Source organism: Scyliorhinus torazame, chromosome 9 (genome assembly GCF_047496885.1).
Source record: "Scyliorhinus torazame isolate Kashiwa2021f chromosome 9, sScyTor2.1, whole genome shotgun sequence".
NCBI classification, from domain to species: domain Eukaryota; kingdom Metazoa; phylum Chordata; class Chondrichthyes; order Carcharhiniformes; family Scyliorhinidae; genus Scyliorhinus; species Scyliorhinus torazame.
Window position 1 is genome coordinate 266124710 of NC_092715.1, and position 14869 is coordinate 266139578.

At 50.4% G+C, this 14869-nt stretch overlaps 1 protein-coding gene across 1 annotated transcript in view; it reads right to left on the reverse strand.

The window, feature by feature from the left end:
• Nucleotides 1-14869, reverse strand: part of pgm5 (phosphoglucomutase 5) — a 380558-nt gene that overhangs the window by 38001 nt on the left and 327688 nt on the right. Inside the window, exon 7 of the mRNA XM_072517425.1 lies at nt 3761-3876. Within this exon, the coding sequence (XP_072373526.1) occupies nt 3761-3876 (116 nt within the window). The remainder of the gene's footprint in view (nt 1-3760; nt 3877-14869) is intronic.

The window sequence follows — 14869 nt, forward strand, 5'->3', positions numbered from 1 at the left end:
CCATCACACTCCTGACTTGTGCCTTGTAGATGGCGGACAGACTTTGGGGAGTCAGGAGGTGAGTTACTCACCACAGGATTTCTCACTTCTGACCTTCTCTTGTAGCCACAGTGTTTATATGCCTGGTCCAGTTCAGTTTCTAGTTAATGATAGCCCAAAGGATGTTGATAGTGGGGGATTCAGCGATGGTGATGCCATTGAATGTCAAAGAGCGACGGTTTGATTCTCTCTTATTGGGGATGACCATTGCCTCGCACTTGTGTGGTGCGAATGTAACTTGCCACTTGTCAGCCCAAGCCTGGATATTGTCCAGGTCTTGCTGCATTTGCACATGGATTGCTTCATTATCTTCTTTACAGCAGTAATTGTCTTTCTCTGTCTTCTCTCTATGCATCCATTTACTGACCATCTTCATCCTCCGGTTGCTCTTCTTGTAGTCCTCTTTTGAGTCTGCAGCTCTCCTTTGTGTCCGCCAGCCACATGGCTTCCGTACCTTAACTTAACTTCCTGCCTTCCTTTTGGTATAGCTTCCAGGTCAAGGGTCACCAGCTCTTGTGGACCAGAATTTCTTGTCATCCAAGAAAATTACAATTGATCCCTTCATCATTTCTGCAACCTATTGAAGTCCATTTCAAAACAATTACTGATTCTGCAGACATTTTAAAGAAATTACAAATTTTCCTCACTGTACTAATTCTGGGACAATTCCTGGAAGCTTCGCAGTGATTTTGACAAAAATTAACACCGACGCCCAGAAGGAGATTATAGGTCAGAAATAATGGGCCGTAACTTTCTCAGATTGGCAATCAGAGATGGATTGCCACTCCACACAGACTTACCTGCGCTTAAATTCTAAAATGCCCGACCTCCCTGACTCAGGCCAGGTGAGACCGAAGCAGCGAAGTGCAAAAGAAGCGGTGCCATTTTGAAAGGCTGCCCCTATCTCTACACTCCCCACCCTTCCCCTTTCATGGGCATGCCGCCCCTCCCCAGGCTGACCCTTGGCACAGCCAGCCTGGCACCCTGGCAGTGCCGGCCGGGCAATCGTTTACTGCGAGGGGATTTGATTACAGAAGTAGGGAGATTATGCTTCAGTTGTACAGGGCATTGGAGAGACCACATTTGGAGTATTGTGTATCGTATTGGTCTCCTTATTTATGGAAAGATTTAAACGCTTATGCGAATGTTTACTAGACTAATAACAGGAATGGGCGGGTTGTCTTACGAGGAAAGATTGGATAGGCTGGGCTTGTATCCGCTGGAGTTTAGAAGTGTAAGAGGTGAGCTATTTGAAGCCTTTGTGACCCGGAGGGGGTATGGACAGGGTGGATGTGGAGAGGATGTTTCCTCTTGTGGGAGAATCTAGAAATCGGGTCACTGATTATGATGGAGGTGAGGTGAAAGCTTTCTCTCAGAGGGTCGGCAGTCTCTGGAAGCAGGCTCTATGAATATTTTTAAGGCAGAGTTAGATAGATTCTTGAGTAACAAGGGAGTGAAAGGTTATTGGGGGAGGCAGAAATGTGGGATTGAGGTTAAAATCAAATCAGCCATGATTTCATTGAATAGCGGAGCAGGTTCGAGGGGCCGAGTGGCCTCCTTCTGTTCCTAATTGATATCTTCGTATCCCCCTCTATCAGGACCAATTTGGAAGATGTCAGTGAGACCCTGACCAGGACTTTTCTGGGTTCTTTGCTGTAGTCCCAGCAGTGGCCACAACGCCCTGTGGTGCTGCAGGGAGTACAAAGCTGCCAGCATCTAGCTGGTCAGCAACGCTCTCTAAGGCAGGACTGTCGACCAGGACAGATTTCACCTCAAAGCAATTAATATTGCTCCCAGCGTTAGGCTGCTGTATGGCAGCCTTGGGATCGTGGGCTGGCTCTGCCTCTACATCGCCCCCCCCCCCCCCTCCCGCTTTCCCCCATTGCCCCGACCTTTCAGCAGGTGGAGGGGAGGGGTGAGGTGACCATCACACACCGGGGAGCCCACCGCGGAGGTGGTCGCCTTCTGCAAGACAGGAGGGCCCCCCCCCCCGCAGCAATGTGGTTGACTCTTAATCGCCCTCTGAAATGGCCGAGCAAGTCACCCAGTTGAAGAGAGATGGGTAATATATACTGTTGGGACCTCGTCAGCAACACTGAAGACCTCCGTATATCTGAAAAAGATGTTAATTTTGTCACGCTTTTCCAACTCGCCCTCGCACATTGAAAGAGTCGAGCAGCTGAGCCTTGGCTTCGTTATGTTCTTGGAAGGTTTGACCATTTGGTGCAAGATGAAAAATCATTGACATTTCTATAAACTTTTTCACAATCTCGGGATGTGCCCGTGAACATGGCAGCCAATGGTGGGCGGTCGCTGTTGGGAAATGTGTCATCAGCACCACACTGCTCATTCCCACAACAAGATAGTGAGCAGAATTTACCCTTTTAGTCATGTTGATTGAGCGCTAATATTGGTGTAGGACACCTGGAAGATCTCCTTTTATCTTCCTCAATACAGTGACCACGGGGTCTTTCATGTCCAGCTGTCAGAGCAGGCACAACCTTGGGCTTTTACTGAAGCAGATCATCAGGTGCCATCAACTTTACTCTAACACCAAAAAGTGTGCATGTGAATCCATGGGTAATATTCTCTTCTTAGAATCGTAGAATCCCTACAGTGCAAAAGGAGGCCTTTCGGCCCATCGAGTCTGCACCGACCCTCCAAAACAGCACCCTACCTGGACCCACTCCCCGCGCTCTAGCCCCATAACACTACCGAACGTTTAGACACTAAGGCGCAATTAGCATGTCCAATCCACCTAACCTGCACATATTTAGACTGTGGGAGGAAACCGGAACAACCGGAGGAAATCTACGCAGACACGGGGAGAACGTGCAGACTCCACACAGTCACCAGAGGTCGGAATCGAACCCGGCTCCCTGGTACTGCGAGGCAGCGGTGCTAACCACTATGCTACCGTGCCGTTGGTACGATGCACCACTAAAATCTGCTGCTTAGCTCAGAGCTGTTACAAAATGAACATGTTGAATCTCAGTCCACTATGTATCCCTCAATCAACAGCGTTAAACCACAGATCAGCACGATCACATTTCTGTTTGTGGGAGTGTGGTGGTATGTATTAGGGGTCATGTGGGACTGTGAAGCCGTGATGCTATTGGCTGACAGATCCCGGGTCCTGGTTGGCTGCCGACTCCTGGCTCCGCCCTGAAGGTGGAGTATAAGAACCCGAGCTTCTCCCCGCAGCTTCATTCTGTTGCTGAGCTGCTGGGGACAAGCATCGCTTAATAAAGCCTGGATCGATGTCATCACTTCTCGTCTCTTGTAAGTCATTGTGCGCTACAGGGAGCTTGCTGTGTCTTTACTGCATTACAACAGTGGCTGCACTTCAAACGCTACTTCATTGGCTGTCAAGCACCCTGAGGCTGGTAAAAGGCGCTATATGAATGCAAATCTTATTTTCCTTTAATTGGTGTGACGTTCTATTCTTGCATCTCTAGGCCAGGATTTTCTGTCCCTCCCCCGCCCTATGGTGGGCTTTGCCGTGGCAGAGCCAGCTCACCATTGGCTGCTGGTGGGGTCTCCCTGTCCCACTGAAGTGTTGCTCACTGCTGGGGAACCCGCCGCCGGGGGTTTGTTTTCAGTGGGACCGGAAAATCCCGCCGGGTGGAAAGGGCCGGAAAATCCCTGCCCTAGCTTCCCCTTAAATGCGTCTCGTTTGTGGCCATGAGTTTGATCGAAAGGCTGAGGGTGATTCCATTACCTGTGCCAAAGCTCTCCTCGCCACACAGAGAACACTTCCCAGCATCCATCAAATTCCCAAAGAATTTCCAGCCTGTCGGTGTTTCATACACGGGGATCTTCATGACTTTTCCTACTCTGTGGAAGTAAAACACGGGCATTTTTGTTTAAGCAAATTGATTGAATGACATCTTGTAAGTGCCAGCCCCACTCCAGAGAATCTAAGCTCCTGCTGCCTTACCGAGGGAGTGCGACACTGCCGGCGGTGCCATCGTCTGCATCAGATGCGAAACCGAGATCCCATCAGGTGGCCATCAAAAACTCTCATGACACTACTCTGAGGAAGAGAAGGGATGTTCTGCCCAGAGTCCTGACCAATATTTATCCCTCAGCCATCATCACTAAGACCACAGGGTGCAATTTTCCTATTAGTGACTAAATCTGGGTGGGGGAGTGAGGAACCTGGGAGTGCGGCCCACTGAGGAAGCAGATGGGAAACCAGGCCATATCTTATGTCCCCGACATAATTAATTATACATCCAGGGGTTTTGCACCACCTCCTGTGGTAGAATGGGCTTGATGGCACGTGTCTTGCCACACCAGGATGCCACATTGAGAAGGCATCTGGCATCATTGACCCACCATTGAAGAAAGCACAAGTGGATAGCACTGTGGCTTCACAGTGCCAGGGTCCCAGGTTCGATTCCCGGCTTGGGTCTGTGCGGAGTCTGCACATTCTCCCCGTGTCTGCGTGGGTTTCCTCCGGGTGCTCTGGTTTCCTCCCACAGTCCAATGACGTGCAGGTTAGGTGGATTGGTCATGCTAAATTGCCCTTAGTGTCCAAAAAGGTTAGGAAGGGTTATTGGGTTCCGGGGATAGGCTTAAGTGGGTAGTTGCAGACTAGATGGTCGAATGGCCTCCTTCTGCACTATATGTATGTTCAACAGGAGATGGACCTCTTTGAAGACACTGAAGCTGGAAGATCCACCTGATAGATCTTCCCGCCCAACCCTGCTGTGGTGCTCCAGGGTCCAGGGTCACTGGCGGCCTCCATCTTGAACTCCAAAGGCAGCCCCAGGCCTTCTTTGAGTAAGTCCTAACTCTCGCCCGCCATGTTGTTCCAGACGTGTTCTGGACAAGCGTGTTTTTCTGCTGGAGCCGTGGAGGTTCGGGTGTGAGACTGAATTTTGGGCCTCCCGCTGAATTCTCCCCCCACCCACCATTGATCGCACCAACGGGGACCTGGGAGAACTCCACGCACTGCATCTGGTCATTATCACATTGTTGCTCGTGGGATCTTGCCATGTGAAAGTTGACTGCCGGAGTGACCACATTACAACAGTGACACACTTTGAAAGTATTTCACTGGCTGCTTTGGGATACCCTGAGGCTCTAGATAAATGTTTCAGACACCCTGAGGCTCTATATAAATGCACATACTATGACCATAATGGTTCCTTAAGTGTTAAAGGACCAAATTTCTATGGGGGAGGCAGGGAAGAAAACCTCTTGACCAGCAGACCCACCTCTTTTAAAAGGATCCTAGTTGTGGGGTGGGCGGGGTGGTGAGGAGTGTGTGTGGGATGGAGTTATGTTGCAGTCTCTGGGCGCAGGCCTGAGGCAGAAGCAGAGGCAGGCAGATGGCAACGCTGATAGGCTAGAACACTCACCACTGGTTACTGGGATATCAGGCCAATTTTAAGGATCAATGTCAGTTCCTCAAACCCTCATCCCTCACCTCCCAACAAACCCCACGCCCCTCATGTTCCCCTCACTCTCCACGCCCCCCCCCACCGCCCCCCCGCCCCCATGCTCCCATGTACACTCCATAGCCACTTCTAATATCCACTCTAGGCAGATCTTAGGATGCCTTCGACATAGAGATTTAATGAAACTCTTACAATCTAATCTTATTTGTACCCACTATGCTGAAAAAAATCTCTTTTTCAATAACTTTAAAAAAAAATGCCTTCAAGTCATCAATTTGTTATAAAAATGTATAAGCATGCATTTCACTAACCACATCAAAGATAACTAATCCTTTAATAACCTCTTATAACGGTCAAACAAAAGGGATATACAATCTCGTACTGAGATAATTGGATGTGGACATTTTGATAATCAGCCAAGCATTCAAAATGGGCTCAGCTGTAATAACAAACCATTCCAGCTCACAAACAATGGTGTCTACTGAAATTGCAAAAACAGCAGGCCAAGCTTTTTTCTAAGCTACACTAGGTGGGTTATCACTCAATGCACTTCAGTAGCTGGTGTCTGATTTTCTCTGTAGCTTTTTAAAGTTTTCTTTTTAAGGGTTTTTGAGCATTTAAATCACTTTAGGGCATTGCATGAGAGTCCCCAAGCTGTGTTTTCTTCAGTTTTTAATACATAAGAATAATCTTCCGAATGGGAGAAGGGCAAGGATTCATCTCAGCACCTACACAATGCTGGCCAATGTTGCTTTGTCGGACAGAGCCCTTATACTCAACCACCACAGTGAAAATGTATCCACCTCACAACATAGCAACCAACTATTGAAACTGAAAGAACATTTTTTTAAATTTCAATGCCTGTCAATGAAAGAATTCTAGGAGCAGGTGGCTTTTTGTGGTTCCCCACTTGGGACTAAGGTTTCCCCCCTGGTTCTCACCTTCTCTGAGCAATCATGAACCAGGTTTACTTACTGAAGGGTCCAGTTTCCACTGAAATCATGGGGAACCTTCCACCTTTGCAATGGAGCCATCAGGGGTGGGAATGCGGAATGCCAGATGACTTCCAGTACTCTGGGGCGTCATTCTCCGACCCATCGCCGGGGGCTTCCGTGAATCCCGCCCCCGCCGGTTGCCGAAGTCTCCGGCACTGGATATTCGGCGGGGGCGGGAATCGGGCCGCGCCGGTTGGCGGGCCCCCCCGCTCGATTCTCCGGCCCGGATGGGCCGAAGTCCCGCCGATAAATTGCCTGTCCCGCCGGCGTGGATTAAACCACCTTTTGAACGGTGGGACAAGGCGGCGTGGGTGGGCTCCGGGGACCTGGGGGGGTGCGGGGCGATCTGACCCCGGGGGGTGCCGCCATGGTGGCCTGGCCCGCGATCGGGGCCCACCGATCCACGGGCGGGCCTGTGCTGTGGGGGCACTCTTTCCCTTCCGCCTCCGCACGGTCTCTACCATGGCGGAGGCGGAAGAGACTCCCTCCACTGCGCATGCGTGGGAAACTGTCAGCGGCCGCTGACGCTCCCGCGCATGCGCCGCCCGGGGATGTCATTTCCGCGCCAGCTGGCGGGGCAACAAAGGCCGTTTCCGCCAGCTGGCGGGGCGGAAATCCCTCCGGCGTCGGCCTAGCCCCTCAATGTTGGGGCTCGGCCCCCAAAGATGCGGAGCATTCCGCACCTTTGGGGCGGCGCGATGCCCGTCTGATTGGTGCCGTTTTGGGCGCCAGTCGGCGGACATCGCACCGTTTCCGGAGAATTTCGCCCCAGCTGATCTTGCACCGGCGAAAACTGCCGGAAATCTGAATCGGGGCGGGGGGAATCCTGGAATTGGGACCTGGCCGGCCTTTCCTAAAGGGCTCCCGACCCTCAGAAAAATCCGCAGCAATAGGTGCGATGAAATGATGTTGCCCAGACCTGTACCCTCTTGTAAGATCTGTGGCGGATTTGCAGTTCTCTGTTTTTTTTCTAACCGTTAAAACGTCAACAACAGCTTAAATATTCCATGGCTGGAACATTTCATACTGTCAAACAGGATACTAGAGGGTAAATTTACCCAACCTGTCCTCTCACTGTGGCCCAGCAGACAAACTGCAGTTACCACGTTGTTGAAGAATACACTGACCCTGCAGAGAGTGTAGTGCAGATTCACCACCAAGAGTGATACCAGGGCTAAAAGGGTTCAATTACGAGGACAGATTGAGCAGACTAGGCTTGTATTCCCTTGAGTTGGAGAGATTAAAGGGTGATTTAATTGAGGTGTTCATAGGGAGATTGAAGGATTTAATGAGGCAAACCAAGATAAACTATTTCCTCGGGGGGAGGGGGGGGAGCCCAGAAATAGGGGGCAGAACCTTAAAATTAGAGCCAGGCCATTTGGGGGTGATGTCACGAACCATGTCCTCACTCAAGGGGGGTGTGGAAATCTGGAACTCTCATTCCCCCTCACCCCAATATTGGGGGTCAATTGAAAATTTCTAAACTGAGATTGATGGTTTTAGTTGGGTAAGGGAAGGCTTATGGAGCCAAGGTGGGTAGATGGAGAGAAGATACTGATCAGCTATGATCTAACTGAATGGTGGAATCGGTTCATAAATTCATAGGATATAGGAGCAGAATGTGGCCATTCGGCCCATCGAGTCTGCTCCGCCATTCGATCATGGCTGATCTCAATCCTGGCCTTAACTCCACCGTCCTGCCCGTTCTCCATAACCCTTCAACCCATTACCAATTAAAAATCAGTCTAACTCCTCCTTAAATTTACTCACTGTCCCAGCATCCACCGCACACTGGGGTAGCGAATTCCACAGATTCACAATCCTTTGGGAGAAGTAGTTTCTCCTCAACACCCGTTTCGAATTTGCTATCCCTTATCTGAAGATTATGACCTCTCGTTCTGGAATGTCCCACAAGAGGAAGCCTCCACTCCACTTTATCCATACCTTTTATCTTCTTGTCTACCTCACTTTGATCTCCCCTTAGGAGGGGCTGAATGGCCTCCCCCTGTTCCTTTGTGTGCACCCTCTCTACGAGCATGGAATTGATGTCTCTTCCCTCACACTGTCACAAGATATCCCAGCGGACCACCTCATGGCCCACAACAAATGTAAGTGAATGTGCAATTGTGACGAATACTCTGCAACAACAGAGGAGATTATCCACGGTCACACTGTGACACGTCCAGTAAAGCCTAAGTGCAACTTTCTCAGCTTCCTTCACATTCTGAAATCAATTTATTAATCTTTGGGTCATAAATATAAGATGGTCACAATCCAATGGGGAATTCGGGAAAAACTTATTTCCGCAGAGAATGTGAAACTACCGAACACCAAGAGCAGTAGATGGGATTATCTATGGGGAGCTGGATCAACACATAAGGGAGAAAAGAATAGAAGGATATGGTGATGGGGTGCGATGAAGTAGGGGTGGCAGGGGGCTTGTGTGGAGCATAGACCTAGACACAGACCAGTGCAGCCCTCCGAGAGGACAGCACTCCCTCAGTACTGCACTGCACTGGGAGTGTCAGCCTAGCTTATATGCTCGGGTGTCTGGGGTGAGATTTGACCCCACAACTGTTCTCGCTCGGGGGGGAGGGGGGACCGTGCCACCCAGTGAACCATAGTACCCGAAAGGCAATCGTCGAGCAACAGCTTCCAGAATTTTCTGTCAAGAGAATGCCCCCAAATATTCGCAGAATGTCTGTGGGACAGAACCGAGAGAACAGGCCCTAAATGTGACCTCTTCATGCCCAGGATGTGGCCCACTTGAGGAATCTACACTCCAGGGTCAATTTCAGGGTCAACGTGTTTCCCATCCCATCTGGGTAGCGCCAAATCATTTCAGTGAACAATTTCCCAAACTCCTCAACAAACTGAATTTACTGATGCACGATCAATTGCACAAAGACTAAAGTTGGGTACAAGTGTGGCTTTATTACCGTCAGATGCGTGGCCTCCTGCTGCAGCTGGCGAAATGGCAGGGCACTGGAGGGCATGCATATTTATACAGATTTCCGTGGGCGGAGCCAGCCGGCAGGAGCTACCGGCGAACCTGTAGTGCAGGTCCTACCTTACATCTCCTATTACAGTGGTTCACCACAAGTACCCAATTAATTTTTTCCAATTGAGGGGCAATTTAGCGTGGCCAATCCACCTACCCTGCACATCTTTGGGTTGTGGGGGCGAAACCCACGCAAAAAGGGGAAAATGTGCAAACTCCACACGGACAGTGACCCAGAGCCGGGATCGAACTTGTCAAAGCTTTAATATTTTTGATGACTGAAAACTTCAGTCGCTGAGACCGTTGCATCGGATATTCTCCAGCTGGGATTGGCTGAACCTAATATGAAACAAGAAAAGATAATTCATCTACTTGCTTCTTACAAGGTATAATTTACCCATTAAACCTCCTCACTCTTGTACTCGCTGGCTTTCATCGGTTCCTGGTTCGGCAACGTCTGGATTTCAAACTTCTCGGGCTGGATTCCACCCCCCCCCCCCCCCCCCCCCCCCCAAACTCAGCATACTCTGGGAGGACGCTGCGCCAAGTATCCATCGCCTCAGGCCATTGCCTGAGGCTCGCCCCGCAATGCTCCATTGCCAACCGACCGAATTCCCAACGGCGTGGGTCTAACAGGGTCCCACCGTATGGGATCTTCGCTTGGCGGCTGCTACAGTCCGGGGCTGCTACAGTCGGGGAAGGGCCGATCGGCGGGCAGGGGGGCTTCATTCGGGGCTGGGGGCAATGTGTGCGGGCGGTCCGGAGCGCGAGAGCGGACAACGTGGGGCACTATTTTGCCGGTCCAGGTCCGCGGGCTGAGTCCGCCGTGGAGCACGGCGTGGCCGCTGGAGGCTGCTGCACAACCACTGACCCGGAGGTGCTGCGGGCCGTATCGGCAGCTGCAAGCTCCACGCTGCCTCCCTGCTAGCCCCCAGCAAAACGGCGAATCAGTGGCCTTTTGACGCCAGTTTTTCTGACGTAAAAGACCACAGCTTTCCCGACGACTTAGTCCGAAAAATGGAGAATCCAGTCCCTCACCTTTGTTTCAAAGTATTTCCTTGGCCTTCCACCCTTGTTTTCTCTGTGACCTCCTCCAGCCATACGGCTATCCAAGTGCTCTATTCTCCCTCCAACTCCCACCTCTTGCCCTCTCTGCTTTTACAACTGTTGGTGGCCCTGCATTCAGCTGCCTGAATCCTGGAGTTCCCTTGCTAAGTTTCTTTGTCCCTCTACCTCGCTCTCCTCATTCTCTTCCCAAACTCCTCACCAGCCAACCAAACTGTCACAACTTTAATATTTCTGATGACTGGCTGGACAATGAAAACTTCAAAGGCTGAGATCGTTGTATTGGACTTTCTCCAGCTGGGATTGGCTGCATTCAAGCTGAACCTATATGAAACAAGAAAAGATACTTCAAATGTATCCCTTTGACCAGGGTTTCGCTCATGTGTCCCAATATTTTCTTAAGTGCTTTGGTGTTAATTTTGTTTCATGATAGTCTTGTAGAACCATAGAAACACGGAATTCCTAGAGTACATAAGGAGGCCATTCGGCCCATCAAGTCTGCACTGACCCTCCAAAAGAGCACCCTAATTAGGCCCACTTCCCCATCCTATCCCCGTAACCACACGCCTTTGGATACTAAGGGGCAATGTAGCATGCCCAATCAACTTAAACTGCACACCTTTGGACTTGTGGGAGGAAACCCACGCAGACACGGGGAGAACATGCAAACTCCACACAGACAGTCACCTGTGGCTGGAATCAAACCCGGGTCCCTGGAGCTGTGAGGCAGCAGTGCTAACCACTGTGCCAACGTGCTGCCTTTATGAAGTGCCTTCATAGTATCATAGAATCCCTACAGTGCAGAAGAAGGCCATTCGGCCCATCGGGTCTGCGCCGACAATCCAAAAGAACCCCCTAAGGGATGTTAAAGGCCCTATATAAATACCAGGGGCGAAATTCTCCCGAAACGGCACGATGTCCGCCAACTGGCGCCCAAAACGGCGCCAATCAGACGGGCATCGTGCCGCCCCAAAGGTGCGGAATGCTCCGCATCTTTGGCGGCCGAGCCCCAACATTGAGGGGCTAGGCCAGCGCCGGAGGAATTTCCGCCCCGCCAGCTGGCGGAAACAGCCTTTGTTGCCCCGCCAGCTGGCGCGGAAATGACATCTCCGGGCGGCGAATGCGCGGGAGCGTCAGCGGCCGCTGACAGTTTCCCACGCATGCGCAGTGGAGGGAGTCTCTTCCGCCTCCGCCATGGTGGAGACCGTGGCGGAGGTGGAAGGGAAAGAGTGCCCCCACGGCACAGGCCCGCCCGCAGATCGGTGTGCCCCGATCGCAGGCCAGGCCATCGTGGGGGCACCCCCCGGGGCCAGATCGCCCCGCGCCCCCCCCAGGACCCCACCCACGGCGCCTTGTCCCGCCGTTCAAAATGTGGTTTAATCCACGCCGGCGGGACAGGCAATTTATCGGCGGGATTTCGGCCCATCCGGGCCCGAGAATCCAGCGGGGGGGCCCGCCAACCGGCCCGATTCCCGCCCCCGCCGAATATCCGGTGCCGGAGACTTCGGCAACCGGCGGGGGCGGGATTCACGCCAGCCCTCAGCGATTCTCCGACCCGGCGGGGGGTCGGAGATGACGCCCAAGAATTGAATGGGTGATCTCAAAGAAAATAAAACTCTTGTCAAACTTCTCTTTGACCCTAGAAACGAAACTGTACAAATTGTTTTAGTTTTTGTCCTTTCACTACTTATCTATATCTGATCATCTCTTAGTCTCTGGTCAAACTATCTTACACCTCAGCTGGACAAAACTTAAGCCCGTCACCAATTTGAAGCAAGAAACGAATTGCACGCTTCAAGTTACATCTGTGGAGGAAGGGTTAACTCTAATAATAGCCACTGAGCATGTCTGTTAAAGGAGCTACGGCAAGATCTCTTCTAGAGTAGGAAACTGACCGATCCCGTGATAAAGCAATGATAACAGAATGTCTGGCGTGATGTCTACAATTTTGGTCTCTTTACTGAAGAAAAGACTGATGTGCCCTGGAGGAAATGTGATGAAGAATCACTAGACTTGTTCTCAAAATGGGGGGATTGTCTTACGAGGAGAGATTGAGTAGATTAGGACTATATTCTCTCGGGTTTATAAGAATGAAAGGTGATCTCATTGAAACATTCTGAAGGGGCTTCACAGGATAAATGCTGAGAAAATGTGTGTCCCCCCCCCTCACCGGCTTGGGGGCAGGTTTAGAACAAGGGGGTCACAGGCTCAGAATAAGAGGTCGGCGATCGTGGACTGAGATTAGGAGAAATTCCCTCGCTCACAGGATTGTGAATCTTTGGAATTCTGTACCCCAGAGAGGTGTGGGTGCCCAGTCATTGAGGCTATTCAAGGCCTTGATAGGTTTTTAGATGCTAATGGAGTCAAGAGATATGGGGATAGAGTGGGAAGGTCAAGTTGAAGTAGAAAATCAAACATGATGTTATTAGATTGGCAGACTGGGCCAAAGACCAACCTTAGCTCTTTTGTTCTTGTGTTCCTGTCATAGGAAAAGTTATTAATTGTACGCAGTACTTATGTATCAAGCTGAACCATCCTGGGAGGAAATTGAAGAAATGTGAGGCCCTTTCTTACTCGAGGTCTAGTTATAAAAGGAAGGTATCATTTTGAATCTGAATTATAGTATTTTAAAAATGAAATACAAAAGCTTGATTTTCTCCAACTGGTTAATTTGGTTTGAAGTATGCATTTTGCAATGTCCTGTCTGACATCTCCTGTTATTGCTCTTCCAGAAAGGCACGGTAGCACAAGTGAATAGCACTGTGGCTTCACAGCTCCAGGGTCCCAGGTTCAATTCCCCGCTGGGTCACTGTCTGTGCGGAGTCTGCACGTTCTCCCCGTGTGTGCGTGGGTTTCCTCCGGGTGCTCCGGTTTCCTCCCACAGTCCAAAGACGTACAGGTTAGGTGGATTGGCCAGGCTAAATTGCCCTTAGTGCCAAAAAAAAGTTAGGAGGGGCTATTGGGTTACGGGGATAGGGTGGAAGTGAGGGCTTAAGTGGGTCGGTGCAGACTCGATGGGCCGAATGGCCTCCTTCTGCACTGTATGTTCTAAAGCTGGGAAGCAGTGAGGTTAGGAGTTCTTGTCCACAGCGTATATAGATGATTGATCCTCCGTACCGACATAGGAAACGGAAGTGGTGGTGGGCGTGACAGAAACGCACAACCTTTCCTTTCAAGTTTGGGCCCGACAGTCACAGAAATCTGGCTGGTCAATTAAACATACAAGGCAGCAGTCACCCCGGACCCCCTCCTGCATCTACTGGCAGCTTGGTTCGGAGAGAGTCTGCATTCGGAGATGGAAGTTGCACTTGGCAGATTACACACAGTCACCCGAGGCTGGAATTGAACCCGGGTCCCTGACGCTGTGAGGCTGCAGTGCTAGCCGCTGTGCCTCCCCTCTCTTCAAAGCCTTGATTGACATCCTTCCTAAAGTCTGCTGCCTCAAGTCAAACACAATACTACAGCGAGGGCCTGTGATTTGTAAATGTTTCGCACTGCCTCCTTGTTTCTGGGCTCTGTAAAGCCCAGGATGCCATACTGTTTAATGATCCATGTGTTCACACTGAGTCACCGAGCTGAATCTAAAACCGACACTGTATTTATTGTGGCATAAAAGTCTGCTTTCCTTTTTTCCACAACTGCTAAGCTAAGACCATAAAGGGTAACATCAGACTGTAATAATTATATTCTTTATGATGTTGACTTATATGTCTGTTTAATGTCCACTGGCACATTTAACTAAACGAGCACAGATTCTCACGTACTAGGATTTTATTTTTGTTTTCACTGCAAATATCTGCTGATGTCGGAAATTAGGCAGAAAATGTTAGGGAGATAAAAGTGAAATAGATTTCCATCTTACAGTCTTATTCTCAAGGGAACCACTTGCATTTAGAGAGCGCCTTTAACATTGTAAAACCACCCATGTATTTCACAGGGGCATTATCAGACAATGATTTTTCTCTCCCTACAGATGCTGCCAGACCTGCAGAGATTTTCCAGCATTTTCTCTTTGGTTTGGGACTTGACATTTAGTTACGCAAGGAGATATTAAGGCAGGTGGCCGAGAGCTTGGTCAGAGAAATAGGTTTTAAGGAGCGTCTTAGAGAAAGTTAACAAAGTGCGGAGGTTTAGGGAGGAAGTTCAAGAGCTCAGGCTCTTGGCAGCTGAAGGCACAACAGCCAAAGGGAGTAAGGGATTCAAAAAAAGCCGGGATTATAGAAGCGCTGAGGTCTCAGAGGGTTGCAGGGCTGGAGGAGGGGACAGAGACAGGGAAGGCTGAGATCATGGAGGGACTGGGACACCAGGAAATCGACACTTTGCCAGGCCAGCGCGGTATATGTCTGGGAACACGAGGGATA